The following is a 23,193-nucleotide window of genomic DNA, read 5'->3' as shown; positions in this document are numbered from 1 at the left end:
GTTGAGCAAGTGCTGTTTTTCATCTTTGATGAACCAGAGATCTTTGGTCATCTGCTCATTCTTGAACATGAGATCCTCCTGCTCTCTTTCAGCTGCCTCTAGTTGTTTCACCAGGTCATTATCTCTTAGGAGGGAGCTCACGGAGCCTGTCTGTGCTACTCCCCTCCCTATCCGAGTGTCCTGTTCTGTACCCCTGCCCTTCTTTCACCTTTCCCCATTGGAGTGATTCTGTCTGGGCCTCTGTGCTAGTTAGCACAGTGGTTATTTCAATCTGAGTTCCAGAGCTCCATCTGTGTTCCCACTGTAGCCCTCTGGGTTCTCTCCCTTTGGGCCTGGGCCAATGCTTCCTGCAAAGCCAAGCATTGGTCCCTCTGCCCCTGGGCTTCCACCTGTGCCCGGGCCAAGTCCTGCTCTACCTAGACCTTCTGGCTAATGATTTTTCCCTCAGGAGATGTTGGCTGCACTCAACTTTTGTTGGCACTTCCTCAGTGGGTCTCACACATCTGGGGCATTCTGATCTCGCCTTCAGGCTCTTTTCTGGGATCTCCTTACCTGGATCCCAGCCCTTCTGCTTTCCTTCCCAGCTGAGCTTGGACCCTATAGGTCCTGGGTTGCTGTCCAGGTCTTTTCCACATGAGGGCTGAATAACTCCCCAGTCTCTTCCCAAAATCGTTGGTCATGGCAGGTCCTTGACCACACCAGCACAGTTGAGCTCTCCAGCCCTGTATCTCCAGCCCAACTTCTGCTGTGGGATAGACTCGGGTCTCCCGATTGTACACAGGAGACATGTATTGGGAGGTGCCAGTCCAGGCCAGTTGCCCTCATGTGGTGATCCCCCACAAAAGTATACCCACACCCTGAGCCTACCAGACCCTTAACTATGGTGTCTTCGAGCCTGACTGTCACAACCCATGGTGGGAACACTCTGATCTTTGGAGTATACTCCCACAGATTGGTCCCATTGTAACAAGTTTAGTCACACTCCTTTAGTGGGCAGTTCCTTTTAATATGCCTGCACTGACCACACCTGTAGCACACTATTGGGTCTCCTAGCTCCTTCCCAGTAGTACTTCCTATAGGCTGCAGGGCTTCCTGGACCCCTTGCTATTGCAGTGTACCTCCTAACTCTAGAAGCCTTGGGGCTTTTCCCCCCATGCAAGCTTCCCTGGGCCACCCCCTGATGAATACCTCTCAGTTCACCGAGGAACTTGGGCTGTTCCTCTTCTTTGGCCTCAAAGTAGACCTCAGCTTGCTTGACTGCTTCCCCCATGGAGGCCAGCTTGAAATGCCTTACCCAGCTTAAAATGCCCCTCCTGGTAGGATCTTCAGGAATTGCTCAAGGACCACCTGATCCAGGAGCTTCTCCACCGAGCTGGTCTCTTGACAAAGCCAGCCCAACTCCAGGTTCTGTAACTTCTAGGCCACTACCCATGGCTGTTCTCCTTGAAGGAATGATTCTGTCCAGAACTTGTGCCAGTATGCCTTCGGAGTCATCCCCAGCCAATCTAAAATGGCTGCCTTCATCACTGGGTAGGAACTCACTTGCTCATCACTTACCACTCAGTAAGCTGCTTGTGCCTCACCCATCAGAAATGGTGCTATGTTGGCCACCAGTGGCCTCTTCCAATCCTGCTACCTTTGCCACCCACTTAAAGGTTCAGAGGAAGGCCTCAGGGTCATCGTCCAGTCCAAGCTTTGCCAGGCCCAGTGCCAATGGACCACCCAGTTCCATCACCATCTGGGTTCCCAGCTGTGGCATGACCCAGCTGCCTCTGTGTCCACTCCTGCTGGCTGGAGTGGATCTCCTGCAATCACTGCTGTGCTGCAAACTAAGCTTCCTGTTTCAGCAGGTTCTCCATCAATTGTAACAGCAGAGCCTGGGTCCGCTTCTGCTGCATAGCAGACCCCTGCTGCTGCTGGCCTGCCATCCACAGACAAATCACCTCTTCCATAATCATGCCCCTTGTTGATCAGGGGTTGGTCTGAAAGATCACCACTTCTGATACCAGATATAATGGCATGGCACCCACCTCTCAAGAGCACCCTTTCTGGTCAGGTGTGTCTGCAGTCTTTAAACAGTCCCAGCCCTGATATCAAGCCATACCCCCAGAGCTTCCTCCCTGGAGGCAATGGTTTTGCCCTCTGTGGGTCCTTCTGGCCTCAGGTCGCCACTGGGCCACTAAGTAGTTCAGATCCCCTTCTGGGAGTTTATTGTTGTTCAATTGTAGGCCACTTCCCCAGTGGCCTATGGTGCGGGGGGAACCTGGGCCCATCCACTACTCTGGATCACAGCCCAGGCACCTTGAGAATAGCAGCCAGGTGCCACTCTGTCTCTTTAACAAAACTGCTTTCAGTTCCCTGGGCCATTTCCCCACAGCCCCAGCCTTCACGGATGCTTCACCCTTACCTCAGGTCTCTTATATGTTCAGCCTCTGGAGCCATCCAGGAGCTCTTCCTCACTCCCCTGGTCCCTGCCAGCCCTAAGCTATCTGTAGTGCTGCAGTTCCTTTTGGCCAGCCAGGAGCAACCTCTGCACTTCTCTGGTTCCAGAAAGGATCTGACTGTGGTCTGCATTACAGCTTCTTTTATACTAACCTGAAACCCTCTGCTTGGATAACCCCTTGCAACTTCCCCTCCTGATTGGCTGTTTTCTTCACAGTCTCTCTAGGTAGCGTGGAGGACTTAGCTCCACTGCTCCTTTCCTGGGATGGGTTTGGTAGGACCCTGAGGCCTGTAGCAGAGGGCCTCTGGGCCTAGTCCACCCATCACACTGTGAATTACATACAAAGCAGATATATGTTATGCAGTGAAGCTCATGTAGTTCTGCTTTGTGGGGTTCATGGACGTCGCTGTGAGCCCACCTGTGAGCTCATACACCTGCCTGCTGGGGAGATGTGCTCTGTGGGAACTCCCTCTGTTCCAGCATGTAGGACTTTGGCACAGCTTATGGGCTTGACATGGGTATGGATCACAGAGCCTCTGGCCTGCTTCTTCTCAGACGAGGTGAGTAGGGGGAATGGATGTGCAACCATGACTCGTGCAATGATGAAGGTGTGACAGCAGTCCTCGAGCCTGAGTATGGTAGAGATTACTTCTGGATCGCCCCATTCTGCATTTGTTCCATGTGTAGAATTTCCCTTGATGTTTCTTGCTTGAAATTCCCCATTGGCAAGTGCAGAATTTCCGGCTGAGAACTGCACTGCAGATTCCAAATGAGGTTTTTTTTCCCGAAAGTTGTTTTGCACAAAAATAATGAAAAAAGTTTGGCAAATATATGCAAGTTTGGCTTCTGCATGTGTAAATGAAGGAAATAAAATCTCCCTAAAGCAAACATCAGAAAAGCAGCAGCAGCCTATCCATTTTTCATTTGATTATATTTTTATCATTTATTGCTGGGGTGGCATCTTGCACACCTGTGGCGTTGCATAAATAATCTCTCACAATTTTGATTTATGCTGTTTGAAGGCTGATTCCAAGCTAAGGCTTGAACTAGTCTGTTGGATAGAAGAAAAAGTATTATACTGATGAAGTGAAAATCCTATACCTTAATATTTAAAGACTAGAACTTTGTAGCACGGACTAAATTTTGCTGGAATAGTTCTGTCCGCTAGAAATGGGAAAAAAAATAATCGCTCCCTTTAGCTGAGATAGCTATGCTGGAAAAACCACCAGTATAGACCCAACTATTTTTAAAAATCAAGGTTGATTTTTCAAATTATACTTTCAAGGATGCTTTATTTACATGAAAATGACATTGTTCTTTGGTAACCCTAGAAAAGTTAGCATTGAAATGTGGGACTGAAAATCATGTACCCATTGAAGTCTTCAGCGTCATCTTCATCTAGGGCACCACTGCTAGATATGTTGTCATATGTTGTCATAGATATGTTGCTAGATCCTTGTCCATGCTGCACTTGGATGTCTTCCTACAAGGGAGGCTGCTCTCCAAACATTTGCAGAGTAGTGTGCATCTGGTCTTTGCACATAAGCATTTAAGTAGCTGAAGGATTGATTCATGAGGGCAAGGTATTTGACACCAGGCTGGTGTGATCAGTTCATCTTCCAAGACCCATCCATGCCCAATAGGGGAGGGTAGTTTTGGATGCACTCGCTCATCCGACAGCCATTCCATTGCTTGATAATCCACCCTCTTGATAGCAAATGCAAGAGGGCATTGATAAATGCACAGCTTGTTGGTGGCAATTTTTCTTTGTTTGTCTGCTTCTTGGAAAATATTCACTGATTATAGCACTGCAAGTGTCACAATGTTGGTCTTCAGACGGTAAACATTGCAGATAAATGCCTTGAGTGCATTTACGAACTCATCAGTGACTGCTTCAGCTGTCCTTGCTCTGAAAGTGCTTGGAAGAGTCTTCAGAGGCTGAATCAAATGCCTTCTGGTAAGATAATTTGGTCTTTCCAACCAACCTGCCAGAAAGGTAACACCCTGAAAGGGCATGGAAACCTAGCAGTGTGTCAGCTTTTAATTGTCTAAGTGGTAGGAAAACCTCTTTGAGGGATATACAGTGATTCTGTACCCCAGCAGCCTGCAGAAAACCAGGATCTTGTGGAAGTTTTGGGTAGAGTCTTACAAAGTGCACTAGAACATCTGGGTCTTGTGCAAAAATCCAGAGTTTAGTAGCGCCTCTCTCTCTGGCACTGATCGCAGGCAAGATCATTTTAGTGTCAGCCTCCTCATGGGAATGAAGAAGAAGAAGAAATTCCACTGAACAGTGCAGGGCAGCAGCTTCATTATGCCATGTAATGGTGAAACTCTTTAAGCAATTCTTCACAATCGGGAGCATTTTTCCTGCCAGATGTGTGCTTAACTCATCCTTCATGCGAGTATGGGACAGTAGCTTCTCCACTGTGACATTGGAGATGTTGGTGGAGTCAAACATTTTATATTGTTCAGGTGTAATATCATGGAGTCTCTTCTTTCTGGTCATATTTTTTTAATTGATTCCTCTGCATACATGTCAAATAAGAGGTAGACATCATCATAGGTCCAGTATTTTCTCCGTAGCCTCATAATGAAGTGATCAGCCAATTCTCAGCAAGTGTTAACAGTTTCTGGTTTGTTGAGAGCTTCTACCTCAGCTGTGTCATCTAGACTGCTACACTGAAAGGCCTCTGCTGGCATAAAGTACTGGTCATGTTGTCGGTAGATGCTGGTTTAGGAAGACGATGCAAGAAGTGCATGTTTGCTGTTCACCTAGCAAACATGCATTGAATTTCTGTCGCATTCAAACGTCAATTTGGTACCATTTTACCACGTACAATTTGGTACTTGACCTATGTTAGACTTTGGGAAACATCGCAATGAGATCTTGACATGACCAGGAGACGAGCAAACAATGACCTGTCTGCGGTCAGCTCTGTCATAGTCCCTGTCACCATCATTCTGAATGTCGTCTTTGCATTAGAACACAGCTTTAGGCTGTTCTTCTTGATTCTGTAGATTTTTATGAATCAAATGACACCTCCCTTACCTTTCTGTCATTAACTTGCCCATGGAATTACATGTGCTCCCAGACTAAACAGCTGTCTTTGGGTTTAAAGCACAGTTGCCAACTTTCATGAGGTAAATAAGCACTCCGACTTTCAAAGTAAACCAAATATCATGCTAATCCCATTTCAAAACAAGCCAACCCCTAAGAATCCCAACACTCTGTGAATAGATTCCCTCCTCCGGTGTGCAGTCTGGCACTGTGGTGGGCCTGCTGTGCACCCCTGACTCTCTTCCCCCTTATCCCTGCTTGCCCCCCCTTTCCCTTGCTTGCCGGGAGCTGATCAAAAAAAAAAAAGAAGCAACAAGCTACAACAAGCAGCAAGTTACAAGCCAAACAAGCTACAAGTCAAAAACTAGCCAACAAGCAACTCACAAGCCAATTAAGCCAAAAACAAGCCCAATTTCTGCATTTTTTCCCCCGGGTTTGGCATGTCTGGTTGAAAGCTCAAATTTTTACTTCAAATTCTCTCTCTCCCTCTCTCCTCAGAAATGACCAGAGAGCAGTAGACCTCAAAAACCATCTTGGTGAAAACTTTGTCAAAACAGATAATCTCTTCAAAATGTTCCGGCTTTGTCAAAACCAGATATTTTGATTAAATTTTATGGCATCAGAAGTGTTCCAACTAGCTTCCTTAGTCTACTTTTCATGCAGTCTGTTCTAAGGCAAAATCTTGGCAGCATATGGAAGTGTGCCTGGATAAAACTGAGCTAAGGATCTCCGTGGATATGGGTCATACTGTCCTGAATCTATATCTATATATATATATGCCCACCAGTACCACAGTATCTGAGCACTTTGCAGTTTTAACTGTATTGATCCAACCAACACTCCTGTGAGGAAAGACAGTGCTAATATCCCCATTTTACAGCTGGGAACTGAGGCACAGAGAGATTAAGTGACTTGCCCAAGGTCACATAGGAAGTCTGTGACAGAGCAGGGTCTTGAATGCAGGTCTCCCAAGTCCCAGGCTAGCACCATTGGACCATCATTCCTCTCTGCTACTGTTTGAAAAACACAAAGGAGATGCATTTTGCAGTGGAAGTATGAAAAATTTGTAAATTAAGCCTACACATGTAAATTACTAGTGTTCAGTGTCATAAATTCAGTAGAAACTAGCCTGAATTAAAGCATTCAGGGAGGGGAAGTAGGGGTCTTTGCCTCTGGATTCAGATTCATCTCTTAACATCTGTACTCTGTTTTTTGAGTTGCAGAATGGGCAGATTATACAGGAGTAACCCTAGGTACAGTGACAGGGAAGAACTCGGTATTGGGAAAGGCCAGATTGTTATAATATAATCCAGAGGTAATAAATATATAATTTACAGAGCTAGGGCACTGCTCCTCTTAAAGTCCATGAGAGTTCTGAAAATGACTTTAAAGGTAAAGTAAAAAGCACACTTCAAAAGTTGGTAGGAGTGAGGGTGGATACTTTTATTTTACATTTACATTTGGCTGCTGGCAACACTGCAGCATAACCTTAATGGTAAGTTCCTGTTGTTATGCCCTCTTTTCCTGCTGCCCCCTCCTCCTTAACATATAACTGGAGTGAGTGACTTGCTACCCATATCTACTGACGGCAAAGGGCCTGATTCCTCTCATACCTTTGTAAATTGGGGAGTAATTCCATGGAAATCAACAGAATTGCATATGCTTATGTGTGAGGAAAATCCCAGCCCGCCTCAGCCCAGCTCCTCCTACTTGCCTCCTACACCCATTTCTGCCCAGTGCTTAATGTCTGATATGTAGAGCAGGACCGAGTTTGGCCTGTTATGTACTGTATTTGATTATTTTTTCTTTAATGCCACCATTTAAGGCTGCATGTAGTGTTGACGTAGCTGTGTTGGCCCCAGGATATTAGACATCCACCTTGTCTCATGATTAAGGCTATCCACATGAAATTGCCTGGGCTTCTGTTGCATGGGGAAGAGCCAGTGCGTTGCAATGGAGATTCATTTCCTTCTGCTGTGGCAAATGCATCACAACAATTTATTTGAGCAGTTGTAATGGGATAGTATTGACTGAAGTTGTTCTGCCATTTTCAGTAGCACTAAATCCTGAAGCAAATGCAATAAACTAGTTGTTGTTTAAAGGAGTAATGCCTGCATTTAACATGCTGAAAAATGTCTCTTTGTCGAGCATTGAAAAAAATGTTTAATAGGGTGCAGTCAGGAATGAGTCTGAAGGCAAAAGCTATATTATCTTGCACTGAAGCTAAACATAACTATCACTTGTTCCTCTAGCCCAGAGGTTCTCAAACTGGAGGTTGGGTCCCCTCAGGGGGTTGCGAGGCTATTACATTGCGAGCTGTCACCCTCCACCCCAAGCCCTGCTTTGCCTCCAGCATTTATAATGGTGTTAAATATGTAAAAAAGTGTTTTTAATTTATAAGGGGGGGGGGGGAACACTCAGAGGCTTGCTATGTGAAAGGGGTCACCAGTACAAAAGTCTGAGAACTACTGCTCTAGCCTGTTGTGATGTGTACAATTCTTTCACTGAAGATCACAAGAGTCTTCAGGACTTTCAAACACAAGGCCATTCTTCATCTAAAAATCTTTGGAATAGAAAGATGTGACTAGTTCTAATTGCCATTTTCTAGGTATTTTGTATTCAAGATGTTACAATTTGCAGTATGGTACATCTCCAACATACTTCACTTTATTGATCACTATCTCTCACAAGCCAGCTGATTCGTATTAATGCTAACACTGAGTGTTCTTAAAAAGGAAATCTTCAGAACAGTCATAATGAATTAATCTTATAAACTATTGATTACACTTCAATCCTTTAACTGTCCTGTTTGAGCCTGTACTTGGCACATGAAGTGGACTCTATCCTGCCTCAGATAAGCACTCTCAGCTTCTATGAGAGTTGTACAGTTGCAATGGAGGGCAGAATTCAGCCCCCTGAATTTCTATTGAAAGCAGTGGGAATTACAAATGTATTCATACAGTGCCTAGCACAATGGTGTCCTGGTCCATAATAAATAAGGGCTTCAGGATCAGGACCTATACATTTAACCCTTTGCCCATTTGTATCCCTTGGCATTCTCTCAGTTTGTCAATGAGCTTATGATTTATTTAATGGTGAGATTTTGGGTAATCACTTAAATTCCATGGTAGATTATATGCCAAGTATTTTAGTTCTGATTCTTCATCAGCCTAGTTAAAGAACAGATTAGTGAGGTTTTTACTTGATAACACAATACGGATCAAACCCTCTGACAATAGTATGAAGAGTGATATGATAGATCTGTAGAATATAACCACACTAACTGATGTAGGAGTCATCCTAGCATTCCTATATAGTTGTCAAAAGAAATCCCAGTTCTTACATTTGCTTTTCCTGTATTTTCCTTACAGCTGAACGAGATATCAGTATCTACTGTGGAGTACAGGCAATTACTATGAAGATTAATTTTTGCACAGTTCTTTTTTCTGGTTATTCTGAGACAGATTTGGCCCTGAATGGGAAACATGGAGACGCTCACTGCAAGGGGTTTATAAATAACAACACCTTTCCAGCAGTGGTCATCTTCATCATCAATCTCAGCACTTTGGAGTCCTGTGGAAGCACTCTTGTGGTAAGGCAAGATCACTGTCAGATTGTATAATAGGTAGTAATGCCTGGAATAGAGTGTGGGGGGTGCTCGAGCATTGTATCCTATACAAAAACCTCTGAAACAGTCTTATACACTTAGTAAAAATTTGCTTTTTGAAAGAAATGAATAGCTCATCAATTTGAGTGCCAATAAGAAGCCAAGGATTAGGATATAGTGGTAGACAACAACTTTATTCTTATAGAGCTAGTTTGGAATTTTCCTTCAAAAGGATTTTTCACTGGAAAATGCAGTTTCTGCAAAATCAAAACTTTCTGCAGGAATAGTTCAATTTTGTGGAAGTTTTCCAAATTTCCATCTGGAAAAATGAAACAAATATTTTATTTGGGGTTGATTTTTCATGGGAGTTGTAGTTCAAGCTCCCTGACTGAACTAAATTTCCCATGGTGCAACACAGTCTGCCCTCTGACTGAGTGGCATGATGCATCATGGAAGTGATGTGTCTGCAGGCTTATCATGGGAGATGTAATCTGGCCAGGAATCCTGACTCCTAGTGGAGAATGGAGACATCAGGTATCTGAACTACAGCTCCCATGAGGCAATGCACCACCATAGGGAAATGCTGTATAATACTGAATTGACCTGAAACAAATGCTTTGCCATTTCTGAATCAAATATTTTTAGAACGTCTCAGTTTCAATATTTGAATTTTTCATCCGATTTCAGGACAAAAATAAACATTGAAACATCGGAATTTCCCACAGGAAGGAAATTCAGATTCTCACTCAGCTCTAATTCTTATTTAATATACTGCAAGTGTATGTACCACAACTGCTGCTGGATGGTGTAAGACCTGCTCAAATGTCTAATTTATGTTGTGCTGTAGTGGTTGGTCAGCAGAAGGATGGAAGCCTTAATAGTGTTAACAACTAGTTGAGATTCTCTTTTAGCGGAAGAGGTAAATACTTGTGTTTCTAGAGCCAATCATCTTAGACTTGATATGCTATGCAGCATAAATGACAGCTGTGATATCTGGCTGTGTGCAGACAGCTACAGATGAGTTATACTCAGGTTGTCACTTAAGGCAAGATTCTGGTATCTTTTTTGCAGAGCTGTAATTTAATTAACTTTAATGGAGTTACTCCTGATTTATACCAGCGTGAATGAGAGCAGAATTAGGCTCTCCGTCTTCTAAATTGTCGTATCCAACAATGCCTCAATCTGTGGGGCAAGCCCAGATTTTAGACTTGAATTTCCTTCTACCCCTTAAGAATTGTTGTTCAACTTTTCGCTATAGGTTGGATCGCTGCAGTATGCTTTCAGATGTAAGGTGGGGATTTCCGACACACACAGGGATGGTCTGGGTCACTCCAAAATCTGCATTAAGTAATTTACAAGAATAACAACTTACAATATTTTGCAAGGTTGCCATTTGTAGCCAGAGTTGATAATGACACTTCAACTTAAGTACTCCTAGCATTTTTTGTTATATGTTCCTGTTTTCAGTTGCTTATAACTTTGCCAAAGTGTTCAGACTGAAACTTTCTATGTGCATTCTCTGTCTCAAGCTGAATTTTCTTTTTAAAGGTTCAGCAAAAATAGTTCAGTTTTTTCCAAGGGTAAGGTTAGGAAAAATGGGTAGTGTTCATAGAATCATAGAATCATAGAATATCAGGGTTGGAAGGGACCCCAGAAGGTCATCTAGTCCAACCCCCTGCTCAAAGCAGGACCAATTCCCAGTTAAATCATCCCAGCCAGGGCTTTGTCAAGCCTGACCTTAAAAACCTCTAAGGAAGGAGATTCTACCACCTCCCTAGGTAACGCATTCCAGTGTTTCACCACCCTCTTAGTGAAAAAGTTTTTCCTAATATCCAATCTAAACCTCCCCCACTGCAACTTGAGACCATTACTCCTCGTTCTGTCATCTGCTACCACTGAGAACAGTCTAGAGCCATCCTCTTTGGAACCCCCTTTCAGGTAGTTGAAAGCAGCTATCAAATCCCCCCTCATTCTTCTCTTCTGCAGGCTAAACAATCCCAGCTCCCTCAGCCTCTCCTCATAAGTCATGTGTTCCAGTCCCCTAATCATTTTTGTTGCCCTTCGCTGGACTCTCTCCAATTTATCCACATCCTTCTTGAAGTGTGGGGCCCAAAACTGGACACAGTACTCCAGATGAGGCCTCACCAATGTCGAATAGAGGGGAACGATCACGTCCCTCGATCTGCTCGCTATGCCCCTACTTATACATCCCAAAATGCCATTGGCCTTCTTGGCAACAAGGGCACACTGCTGACTCATATCCAGCTTCTCGTCCACTGTCACCCCTAGGTCCTTTTCCGCAGAACTGCTGCCTAGCCATTCGGTCCCTAGTCTGTAGCTGTGCATTGGGTTCTTCCGTCCTAAGTGCAGGACCCTGCACTTATCCTTATTGAACCTCATCAGATTAGGTGTTGCCAATGCTACTCCCCACCCTAAACTGTGTGGCTTTCTTATGTTTTAAAAAGAGCTCTACCACCTCCATAGTTTGGAGCAAGGCCTTGAAATTTGGCCGACAGCTCTAAGGTCAGAAAGATGTCTTTTGCTGTTCCCATGAAAATTACCCAGATTGGGCAAAATTATAAGCCTCTGAAAATTGCCATTTTGACATGTTCATAGAGCTTGTTAGAAATTTGCTGTTAAAATCTTTGAACATTCTGCCTGCTCTGTGCAGGCTACCATTCTCTTTGGAGCTCCCTATATAGCAAATTCTCTGAATATGCACTCATGCCCCGCAGGGCTCCCTGTGTATATCCAGATAGTGCAAAGATAAAGCAACAGCTTGCAGGGAAACAATAGCATCCCTTATGGTTTAGGTATGCTGGGCTGAGAGTCAAGAGGAGACCATGAATACTGATCTCAGCTGTTCCATTCACAGGTGTTAATACCCCCCACGTTTCAGAGCCCTTATTGCTAAGCAAGACTAATACCTCTCTGCTTCATGAGGGAGGCAGGCATCCTTCATTTTACAAATGGTGTAACTGAGAGGCTGTACTTCTGGAAAGGCTGGAACTAGAACAGAGAACTCTAACGTAGCAGACTCCATTCATATCCTCTTAACCACTCCAGCTTTCAGAATTAACGTGCCACATTTTTGTGCTAGGCTGTACTGTTTGTGATGTCTAGACTTCTCTCTCCTCCAGAGCCAGGAATGTGGATTCCTAACATTTTTCTGCTGTCTAGCAAATGGCTATGTACACCAATGGCAAAATGTACGGGGAATAACAGCCTACTATTGCAACCAGGTTTTCCATTAGTTCAAGAAATCAAGTTGTGCTATGAATCTAAAGGTCCTGGGTTCAAACTCTGATGAACTACCCAGGTATGCCGAGGGCAGCGTGGTTTGATGAATTCCTGGTTTTTCCCCAGTTTTTATTTTTTAAAAATATAGGAGATTACATACAAAAACTACATCAAAACAATGCAAAATCAAGCTACAATTAGGAAACGCCAGAGTTAATCTCCTGCAAACTCAATGTGACCCTGTTGTGTACATGCATTATAAGATACTCTTAATTACATATTCAGTTCTTAATTACTATTTTCTCCACATGACCATTAATTCACATAGTACATGGGATATATGGTGAATGAATCAGTGGGTTGCAGGAAGAGGAAGAATGTTCACTTGTGTTTTGAAGGTGTTGGATGGGGACCCAGGAGAGCTGGGTATTATTTCTGTGTCAACTACATACTTATGTGATGTTGAGCAAATCAGTCATAATTCAGACATGCAATGGGGCTGAATTAAGGTTTCACAGGCAACTTTAATTGTGGCATTGTCTAAATATTGAGTGCTTGGATTTTCAGCACTGGCATTCTTTTAACTTAGTTTTTGTGTGAGTAATTTATTATACATAGATATGCATCTCCATACAGACAGATACAAGCATTGACCAGAAATTCAATTGTTTGACTTGAATTGCTTTAGTGTCTCATTAATATCACTTTAAAAATACTATAACTCTCCCATTTCCATCATCTATTATGTGATTTGGAAACCTTCACAAACAAACATACCAGTAGTGGCCACGCATCACTTCAGTGAGTGGGATTCTGTGTAAAATAACTTCATTTTCAAGTATTAAAAACTCCACTATTTTGTTACCTTTCAAACCAAATAGAACTGCTTCTTCAGTCCCCTCCTCCCCCCAGCGATCCATGGGAATTCATCAGGAATGTTCAGAGAAAATGCCCACCTGAAAAATTATTCACGGGACCTCAGGACATTCCAGATCTGTGTTTAGGCTCTACGACCATATTTTGCATTCAGTCAGACCCCCGTAATCCCAATTGACTACTGGCTGTGCAGGTGAAATAGAAAACAGAATCTGATTTAGTAAGCCCAATTCATCTCTGGTGTACTGAATGAAGTTACACCAAGGATGAATTGGACTCGAAGTGTCAGAATTTTTCAATGTGTTTGTATTTCTCTCTCTCTCTCTCTATTTTTTTTAATGTGCTTAACCTTGTGGTAATGTCTGTTTTCGTACCTTCCTCAATAGGTATCCTCAGGTCCAGGCATCAATGCATATGGGAATGTATCAGTGGTACAGATAGGTAACGTTTCAGGCTACATAGATACGCCAGATCCACCAACAATCATCAGCTACTTACCAGGGCTTCTGTACAAATTTAGCTGTAGCTATCCATTGGAATACTTGGTCAACAATACACAATTGGCTTCGTAAGTATGCTTTTCATTCATTCATATATATTTATATATATAAGGGTGAGGGTGTCTGTCTACATGCATCTGCACAACCCAACATTTATCTCCATAAAAATTTGTGGTCTTGTACTGATGGTGAAAAAAATAAAACCAAGATTGTGGGAAGAAGTGGCAGGGAGAAAGGGGAGACTGAAGAAAGAAGAAAAGTTTACTAGGGGATCTATATAATACAGTGATTTACCAAAACTACTGTAGTTTGTTGCCTGACTAGTGTAAAAATTTGCCTTCTAAATGCATGTGGTTTTATGACAAAATAGTAGCTGCATACACATTTTAAATTTCCCATGCAATATAATATTTTTGTGTAGGGTAATCAATGAATGTGTAGTGCAAGGAAACACATTTTCCAGGAGCCGACACACTATATCATGGAGAACTGGTTCTTTTATGCCATTTTGCCTTTCTGCTAATTATTTGCCTGATTCATGTTTTTAATAGCCTCCATTACTTCCAGTATAGTTAAGGTCCTGTCATGGTCTCCACTATAAATTCCTATTTTCAGAGATTTCTAACACAAACCTTAAAAAAATCACTCCTTATGATGTATCTCAAGAACTGATTTTGAGTAAAGAAGCACTGAAATATGAAAACGCAAACAAACAAACAAAACCCTTAAACAGTTTCTGGTTTCTAAATCTGTTTTAGGTCATCAGCTGCTATTTCTGTAAGAGAGAATAATGGGACATTTATCAGCACTCTGAGTTTGCTGCTTTACAATGTAAGTATAAAATTAGTAAACAAATTATATGTAATATTCTCTGAATTACATGGCTGCAGCTCTCTTTGACAGAGCAGAATTAGGCTCCTTATGTGTTCATTATGTTCTATTTTCCCCGGAAGGGAAGCAGGCCTTTCAGACCGTTGTCATTCATCTAATTGTTACCTGGTGCTTGTCCTTTTTTTTAATTTATTATTTTTTTTTTTAAATGCACCTGTTGTCTCTCTTCTTAGTCTCTGCCCTGAATGACCTACCATCTCTCCTTTTATTCTGCACTTGTACAGCGCCTAGCACAATGGGATCCCAATCAACAATTAGGGCTTCCAGACCCTTGGGCAGTACAAATTATAATAAGTGATGCACTAGAATTCAAATATATTGCATATTGTACCTGCATATTATATTTATTCTAAATATGATCTTATAACAATATTGATATGTTAAATTTCTCACAAACTTATGTAGAGTCCAAGCCTTGTCCAAGTATGTTGACCATTTTAAATAGGAGTGAAGTTTGCAGGATTTACCCCCAATCTATACATCCATACAGATGCTTATTGCATGTACTTTGGAGACTTCATGGGTTAATATTTTTAATAACAGCATTTGGCTGCTGACACTTCTCTCATACTTTTTCAGAAATTGGGTTTGAATACACATCACTGTGTAAACTTTTATTATGTAAATCTGGACAACGACAGTAAAACGTAAAAAATGTGCAGACGTCTATTTATAACAGCTACATTCATTTCTGAAATAATTTTTGTTGATTAAAATTTTTATTCATACATTTTAAATACCTGATTTAAATATCAATTTTTCAATCTATCAAGCAACGTTTTTGTAAATTATGAATCTGATTTTTTTGGCTTTATTATTCATGCCATCGGGATGCTGAATTATAATTCATGCAACTGATTTAAAAGTCAATGCTTTTTTCTTGGAATATAATGAGCTATAAATATTGTAACAGGACATTTTCCAAAGGCATTTTTTTTAAAATTCACGTTTGTAAGTTTGTCATTTGGTAGAGCAGAGTTCTTAAAAACAGATTAAAATGAAGATTATATTTCTCCCATTTTTAAATAAATATGTAGTAAAAAGGAGAGAGAGCCAAATTCCTCAAAACTACAGGAATTGTATAGTGGATAGGAAGAGCCATTCACCGTTTCTGCAGTGAGAGAAGAATAAAATAAATATCATGCTGGAATATGCCCTTGAATGAAGTGCCCAAGTTTAAAGGGCCTGATCCTGCCCAACTGTAGTCAGTAATGTCAGATCCAAGGTATTCAAGTGATTAAGAATGAAGTCATTGGTGTTTGACTCTGAGTTTTGATCTTGTGAGATGCTCCTAGAAGAAATACTGCAATTCACAGAAGCATGAAAAAGCAACCAAACACAAAGTATTAAGATAATCTTAGTAATTGTAACTATTTTTAGGAACTTGTACATAGATGAGCTATACAGTATATTTTGCTCCTGATATTAAAGACCAACGTTTACAAATGCAGACCCCAAAAATAGACATTTAAAGCCATATTTAAGTACATAAGAGTCCTGCTTGTCAAAGGTGTTGTGCATTTGAGGCTGTGAAAATCAAATCACTTTTTTAGGTGCCCAGAAGGATTTAGGTGCCTAAGTTCAGACACCTATGTTTGAACACTTTAGACAGGCTGTTTGTTTTTTGTCACTTATTTCTCTGATGTTTAAAATTGTTATCCTTAATTCCTCCCCTCTCTCCCCCCTGACTTGTTGATGTTTTCATTTGTTCTGTTGTGCTACTTCGTGCCTTTGCCGTGTGTTAATCCATCTGCAAAATTTATGAACGCAAGCACAAAACTAACCATTATGGAAAAGATGTAAAGAGACTAATAGGGATTAAGGCTTGGATTTTCAAAGGAGCCTAAGTGATTTAGATACCCGTGTATAAATCCTTGGGGTGACTGCAGCATGTGTAGCTCAGATACTGAGTTAGCTTTGCTCTAATTAGTTTGCTAAAAATAGCACTGTTGTCATGGCAGCACAGGCCGTGCCACAGGCTAGCTGCCCACGTACAATCCCTTCTTCGTCCCTGGGTAAAAACTCAGGCAACTAGCCCATGCCATGGTCTGTGCTGCTGCAGATATATTTAACAAGATAGCTTGATCAAATTTAGCTACACATGTTGCAGTCGCCCCTCACAATTGCAGTACAAAACCTGTCTTTAGACTCCTTTGAAATTCTCAGCCTAAACCAATAGCGATCTGTAGAAATTACTCCAAAAATCTGTAGGACGTAATAAGAGTGAGATCTTTTCTACAGATTCTCTTAGCCAACATACAAATTTAACAGAGAAGTACACCCCACTATCAAATTCTACCGCTTAGCTTAGAAGTTCTGTAGCCAGTTTTCTCTCATTCTCTTTCATATTCGAAAGGACACTTCCATAGGAGTGAAGTACGTAGAAAGTTTACAAATTATGTTTTTCATTCCTTTAGAAAAATCACATGCTTTGCGCATTTAATTTAATATTTTCCAAACTTTCTGGTGTCTGCTACACCATTCTGGTTTTATTGCGACACAGCTTGTGCAAGGCAGGACTTTTTGAAAATGTGGACTGAGTCTTGGTACCCTCATCTCCCACTAGAGGCCTTTCTCCCATATGCTGAACCTCCCCCACCACTCCCATCTTTCTACTGCTCATCTGCAATATATTAAATGATGTCTGGTCCCCCCCCCCTAAAGTGGGTCGTGTATTGCTGAATTATGTCTGTGTCAACAAGTTCCTACTTCAGTTCCTGGAAACCTTGGCTGGTAGGCCCTCTTTGTGAATTTAGCAGCATACACAGAGCACTGGGGTACATCCACCAAGTGTCTTTGATTGTTTATACGCCAGGTACATCACAACATAGCAGGAGATATGCTCCCTTGCTGCTCCCTGGTTCAGCTATTTACACAGTTTGATTTCTTCTCAGGAGTACCCAGTTGGTGAGCTAATTACCTCATTAGCTCATCAGGTTCTGTACAGGTGCAAGTTTCTACCCTTCCAAGTCCAAACTACTGAAGTCCCTTTCACTCTACCTATACCCGGTGCCATGGGTATTCTAAGTGACCAGGGTGCTGGCTTCCAAAGAGCTCAGTTTATAACTGCTAACAGCACCCTGTCACAGTCTGACACTCCATATTCATTTTACAACATTGTACAAGCTGTGATTTTTCTCTCTCTCTCTGTACACACACTTACACTAGTTTGGTAATGGAGCTTTTGAAAGGAGGTAATTTTTTAAATACAATCTTTGTTTGTTATCTAACACTTTTAACATGTCATTTCCCACTAAAGCTGCATTGTGGAGAGCAAAACATCTGTTCTAATTGTCTGAGGGCAAACCTTGAACTTTGCGAAACTTGATAGCACTGCTGTTTCCACTAAGCCAACTGACCAAAAAAGCTTCTGTGTTGCAAGGTGTTGGTATTGCCATTGTGTTACAGCAACTGTGTGTGTGTTTTTCCAGGACTCAACCTACAGCCAGCTGCTGGTTATCCCCAGTATAGGTTTACCTTTGAAAACAAAAATATATGCAGCAGTGCGAGCAACCAACCTAGATGGCAGGTACAGTAAAAGATATTGTTTCTTCCCTTTCTAATTTTTGCAGCTCTTGAGCAGCATCAATCACCGTGTAAATATATAATTATATATGGCTTTTTTTTTCTGACCGTCTTTTATGGGGCTTGGTAGAATTTGATTTTTTTTAAATAATTTTGATGGATAACTGATTATTTTCAAGCATTGCTTTTTATTAATTTAAATTTTTACAGGTGTGGAAAACTATGGGAGTGTTCAACAATAGGAGAATCAATTATGTAATAACAGTACACATTGAGATTCAAAAAGTTAAATCTTTATAACTGTTAAAATACAAACTGTGAACATTGCGTCAAAATATACAAAGTAAATATCCTTACGTTGAACTCTAATAAGTTCTGCCATTTTCTTACCTTTTCTACCTGTACATTTTGAGTATTATCGATGGAAATATTTTTTTTGTAGGTTTGTGTCTGTAAGGTGAAATCCATGTTTACTGATAAAAATCTAATACTTCCAAGCCTATTTACAAGTAATGAAATGACTAATCTGTGTGAATCACTTCCCTCTGTTGGACGGAATCAGATCTGTTTTGCTATGTGTCACAGGCCCTTTATTGGTAATCATCAACAAAGATTCTCCTTGAGCTCAAGGGAGCTTTTGTAAGAGGAGGAAAGAAAGGAAACAAAAGTGTAGGAATAAATGGTCAGTTTCCATAATGGAGAGAGGTAAATAGTGGTGTCCCCCAGGGGTCTGTTCTGGGACCAGTCCTGTTCAACATATTCATAAATGGTCTGGAAAAAGGGGTAAACAGTGAGTGACAAAATTTTCAGATGATACAAAACTAGTCAAGATGGACTGCGAAGAGTTACAAAAGTTACAAAAGGATCTCACAAAAGACTAGGCAACAAAATGGCAGATGAAATTCAATGTTGATAAATGCAAAGTAATACTCATTAGCAAACATAATCCCAACAACACATACATACAAAATGATAGGGTCTAAATTAGCTGTTACCCACTGAAGAAAGAAATCTTTGAGTCATTGTGGATAGTTCTCTGAAAACATCCAGTCAATGTGCAGTGGCAGTCAAAAAAGCAAACAGAAAGTTGGGAATCACTAGGAAAGGGATAGATAGACAATATCATAGTGCCACTATATAAATCCATCATATGCCCGTATCTTGAATACTGTATGCAGATGTGCTCGTCATATTTCAAAAAAGATATATTGGAATTGGAAAAGGTACAGAAAAGGGCAACAAAAATGATTAGGGGTATGGAACAGCTCCTATATGAGGAGAGATTAATAAGACCGGGACTTTTCAACTAGGAAAAGAGACAACTAAGGGGGGATATGATACAGGTCTATAAAATTATGACTGGTGTGGAGAAAGTAAATAAGGAAGTGTTATTTACTCCTTCTCATAATACGAGAACTAGGGGCCACCCAATGAAATTAATAGGCAGCTGGTTTAAAACAAACAAAAGGAAGTATTTCTTCTCACAATGCACAGTCAACCTCTCAAACTCTTTGCGATGTTGTGAAGGCCGAGACTATAGCAGGGCTCAAAAAAGAACTAGATAAGTTCCTGGAAGATAGGTCCATCATTGGATATTAGCCAGGATGGGCAGGGATGCAAAACCATGCTCTGAAGTGTCCCTAGCCTCTGTTTACCGGAAACTGGGAATGAGCGACAGGGGACAGATCACTTGATTGCCCGTTCTGTTCATTCCCTCTGAAGCACCTAGCATTGGCCACAGTCAGAAGACAGGATACTGGGCTAGATGGACTATTGGTCTGACCCAGTATGGCCATCTTTAAAAAAGGGAAGAAGGAGGATCCTGGGAACTACAGGCCAGTCAGCCTCACCTCAGTCCCTGGAAAAATCATGGAGCAGGTCCTCAAGGAATCAATTCTGAAGCACTTAGAGGAGAGGAAAGTGATCAGGAACAGTCAGCATGGATTCACCAAGGGCAAGTCATGCCTGACTAATCTAATTGCCTTCTATGACGAGATAACTGGTTCTGTGGATGAAGGGAAAGCAGTGGACGTGTTGTTCCTTGACTTTAGCAAAGCTTTTGACACTGTCTCCCACAGTATTCTTGCCAGCAAGTTAAAGAAGTATGCCCATACATTCATGGACTATAAGGTGGATAGAAAGCTGGCTAGATTGTCGGGCTCAACGGGTAGTGATCAATGGCTCCATGTCTAGCTGGCAGCCGGTATCAAGTGGAGTGTCCCAAGGGTCGGTCCTGGGGCTGGTTTTGTTCAATATCTTCATAAATGATCTGGAGGATGGTGTGGATTGCACCCTCAGCAAGTTTGCAGGTGACACTAAACTGGGAGGAGAGGTAGATACGCTGGAGGGTAGGGATAGGATACAGAGGGACCTAGAGAAATTGGAAGATTGGGCCAAAAGAAATCTGATGAGGCTCAACAAGGACAAGTGCAGAGTCCTGCACTTAGGACAGAAGAATCCCATGCACCGCTACAGACTAGGGACCAAATGGCTCGGCACCAGTTCTGCAGAAAAGGACCTAGGGGTTACAGTGGACGAGAAGCTGGATATGTGTGCCCTTGTTGCCAAGAAGGCCAATGGCATTTTGGGCTGTATAAGTATGGGCATTGCCAGCAGATTGAGGGATGTGATTGTTCTCCTCTATTCGACATTGGTGAGGCCTCATCTGGAGTACTGTGTCCAGTTTTGGGCCCCACACTACAAGAAGGATGTGGAAAAATTGGAAAGAGTCCAGCGGAGGGCAACAAAAATGATTAGGGGACTGGAACACATGAGTTATGGGGAGAGGCTGAGGGAACAGGGGATGTTTAGTCTACGGAAGAGAAGAATGAGGGGGGATTTGATAGCTGCTTTCAACTACCTGAAAGGGGGTTCCAAAGAGGATGGCTCTAGACTGTTCTCAATGGTAGCAGATGACAGAACGAGGAGTAATGGTCTCAAGTTGCAAGTGGGGGAGGTTTAGATTGGATATTAGGAAAAACTTTTTCACTAGGAGGGTGGTGAAACACTGGAATGCGTTACCTAGGGAGGTGGTGGAGTCTCCTTCCTTAGAAGTTTTTAAGGTCAGGCTTGACAAAGCCCTGGCAGGGATGATTTAACTGGGGATCGGTCCTGCTTTGAGCAGGGGGTTGGACTAGATGACCTCCTGAGGTCCCTTCCAACCCTGATATTCTATGATTCTGTGATGTGAATCCTGTCCAATGCTGCCATGAAATTCTTAGTGGAGATGATATGCACCAAAGTGATACCCGTTGAAGTGCTATATGGTCACTGATTTGTAACAGCTTCTTTACTGTGGAACAGATGGGAGTAAAACCATGTTGGTTAAATTGTATCATTCATACACTGCACAGTCATTGTGCAGTAATGTAAGTAATGCAGAAAAATAAAAACTATTATACTGCCATAGAATGGTCTCAGTGAGAATGCAGGGATTCTATACATGGCTCGTAATTGTACATAACTGTGTAGGTTCAGTTCATCAGCTAGTACTATCAACTTGTACCTCGGTTTTTTTTTTTAATCTTTTTCCTTGACAATTATCTTGCTCCTCATGCAGATGGAATGTTTTGATGGACTATTGTTACACCACTCCATCTGGTAATCCCAATGATGAGCTTCGATACGATCTCTTCTTTAGGTAGGTACTTTGCAAATCCAGCATTTGTATGTAAATGCCCTCCTTTTAAGACCGCAATTATGAGCCTCTGTATGATAGTGTGATGCTACATTTCTTGACAGGCATGAGGTTTTTCAGGAAGGTCCAATGTCTATGCTTGTAAATAATTTATTAGTCATTAATCTAGCTATTTTTGGACATAAATATTGGGTAAGTGTGCACAGGCATGAAAATTGTGAGCACCAATGTAGGTGTAGAAATAGGCATTTTGCATGCACATACTAGGGGCCCTCTACTCAAATTTCAATGGGTATGTATTTGTTAACATTTATTTTAATGCAAGTGAGAGGATGCCCTGTGGGTAGATGATAACCATCTAACATGTCTAAGGTGCTAATTCAGGAAAGTGCTGAAGCACAAGCTTAGGTGCTGTCCTGAGTGGAAATGGCTTCCTGAATCGGGACCTTAAAGGATAGCAAAGAGCAGCTTGGTGTCTCAGCAACCCCACAGATTGAATCATATCAGTGGCTCTTGATGGAGCTGCTACCTTTGTTCAGAGGTGCTTATCTATATAAATGAGCTTACCTGATAACTTTTTGTTTCAGGTCTCATAATTATTTGGAGATTTGAATTTAAATGGAACCTGGAGCTGAGTTTCCTTGGATTTGGTTTTGATGTGGCAAAATACACAATTCAGTACCACTTTAAAGAAGTGTGTGTGTGTATGTGAGAGAGAGAGAGAGAGAGACATACACATACCCTTTGTGGACTTCTTCAATAGTGGCTCTCCTTCCTGCTATAGCCCTCCTTTCAGCAGCCACCACCAGTTGCCTTCTTTCTTGTCCTAGGACTCTTCTTTTCATCCCCCACCAGCAGGCCCATCTCCTAGTCACCTGCTCCTAGTCAGGTGACTGGACTTATTACCTCCACATAGGGAGGCAGGCCACATCTGGCACAGGTTCAGCTGAGCTCTGAACCCTCTTAAAGGGTCAGGTCCGTTTGTGACAGGGTGCCCTTATAAATACAATGTCAAGCAGACTTGATTTCCAATTGTCAGTATTGTTGGGTCCCTATCTGCATTCGCTAAGAATGCAAAACCAATGGGACAAAATTGTGCTCTGGCATAACTTTCACTAATGTCAACGGGTGTAAACACTGCAGGATCAGAGCTAGTTATCTCACATCCTGTGTGTTCCAGTCTAAGACAAGTGTATCACCTAAAGAAAATATTGGAAATGTGGCATTCTTGAACACAGATCCTTTTTAGTGTTTGTAAGAGTAATTCTGACTCTGTGCCTTTTGTCCATTGTCATTCTCTGCCTGCCTGTGCATCTGAGCAGTGCTCACTGCCATGCCATCTTAGACCTTGATGTACTATAGCACACTTGAGACTCTCATAGCTGCCCATTTTGGACATCATGGCACTCTCTTGTT

At 42.0% G+C, this 23,193-nt stretch overlaps 1 protein-coding gene across 4 annotated transcripts in view; it reads left to right on the top strand.

Moving 5' to 3' along the window:
* The window catches only part of ZPLD1 (zona pellucida like domain containing 1), an 84,222-nt gene that overhangs the window by 46,358 nt on the left and 14,671 nt on the right, over positions 1-23,193 (top strand). For all 4 annotated transcript variants that reach the window (XR_012154383.1, XM_073306750.1, XM_073306729.1 and 1 more), the window contains 5 exons: positions 8,873-9,093; positions 13,611-13,792; positions 14,483-14,555; positions 18,047-18,144; positions 21,700-21,780. Coding sequence is in view for 3 of the 4 variants with exons in the window: in XM_073306729.1 (XP_073162830.1) it covers positions 8,873-9,093; positions 13,611-13,792; positions 14,483-14,555; positions 18,047-18,144; positions 21,700-21,780 (655 nt within the window). In the remaining variant the exon portion in view is untranslated. The remainder of the gene's footprint in view (positions 1-8,872; positions 9,094-13,610; positions 13,793-14,482; positions 14,556-18,046; positions 18,145-21,699; positions 21,781-23,193) is intronic.

Source organism: Lepidochelys kempii, chromosome 1, assembly GCF_965140265.1.
Source record: "Lepidochelys kempii isolate rLepKem1 chromosome 1, rLepKem1.hap2, whole genome shotgun sequence".
Classification (NCBI taxonomy): Eukaryota; Metazoa; Chordata; order Testudines; family Cheloniidae; genus Lepidochelys; species Lepidochelys kempii.
This window is presented reverse-complemented; position numbering and strand designations above follow the sequence as displayed.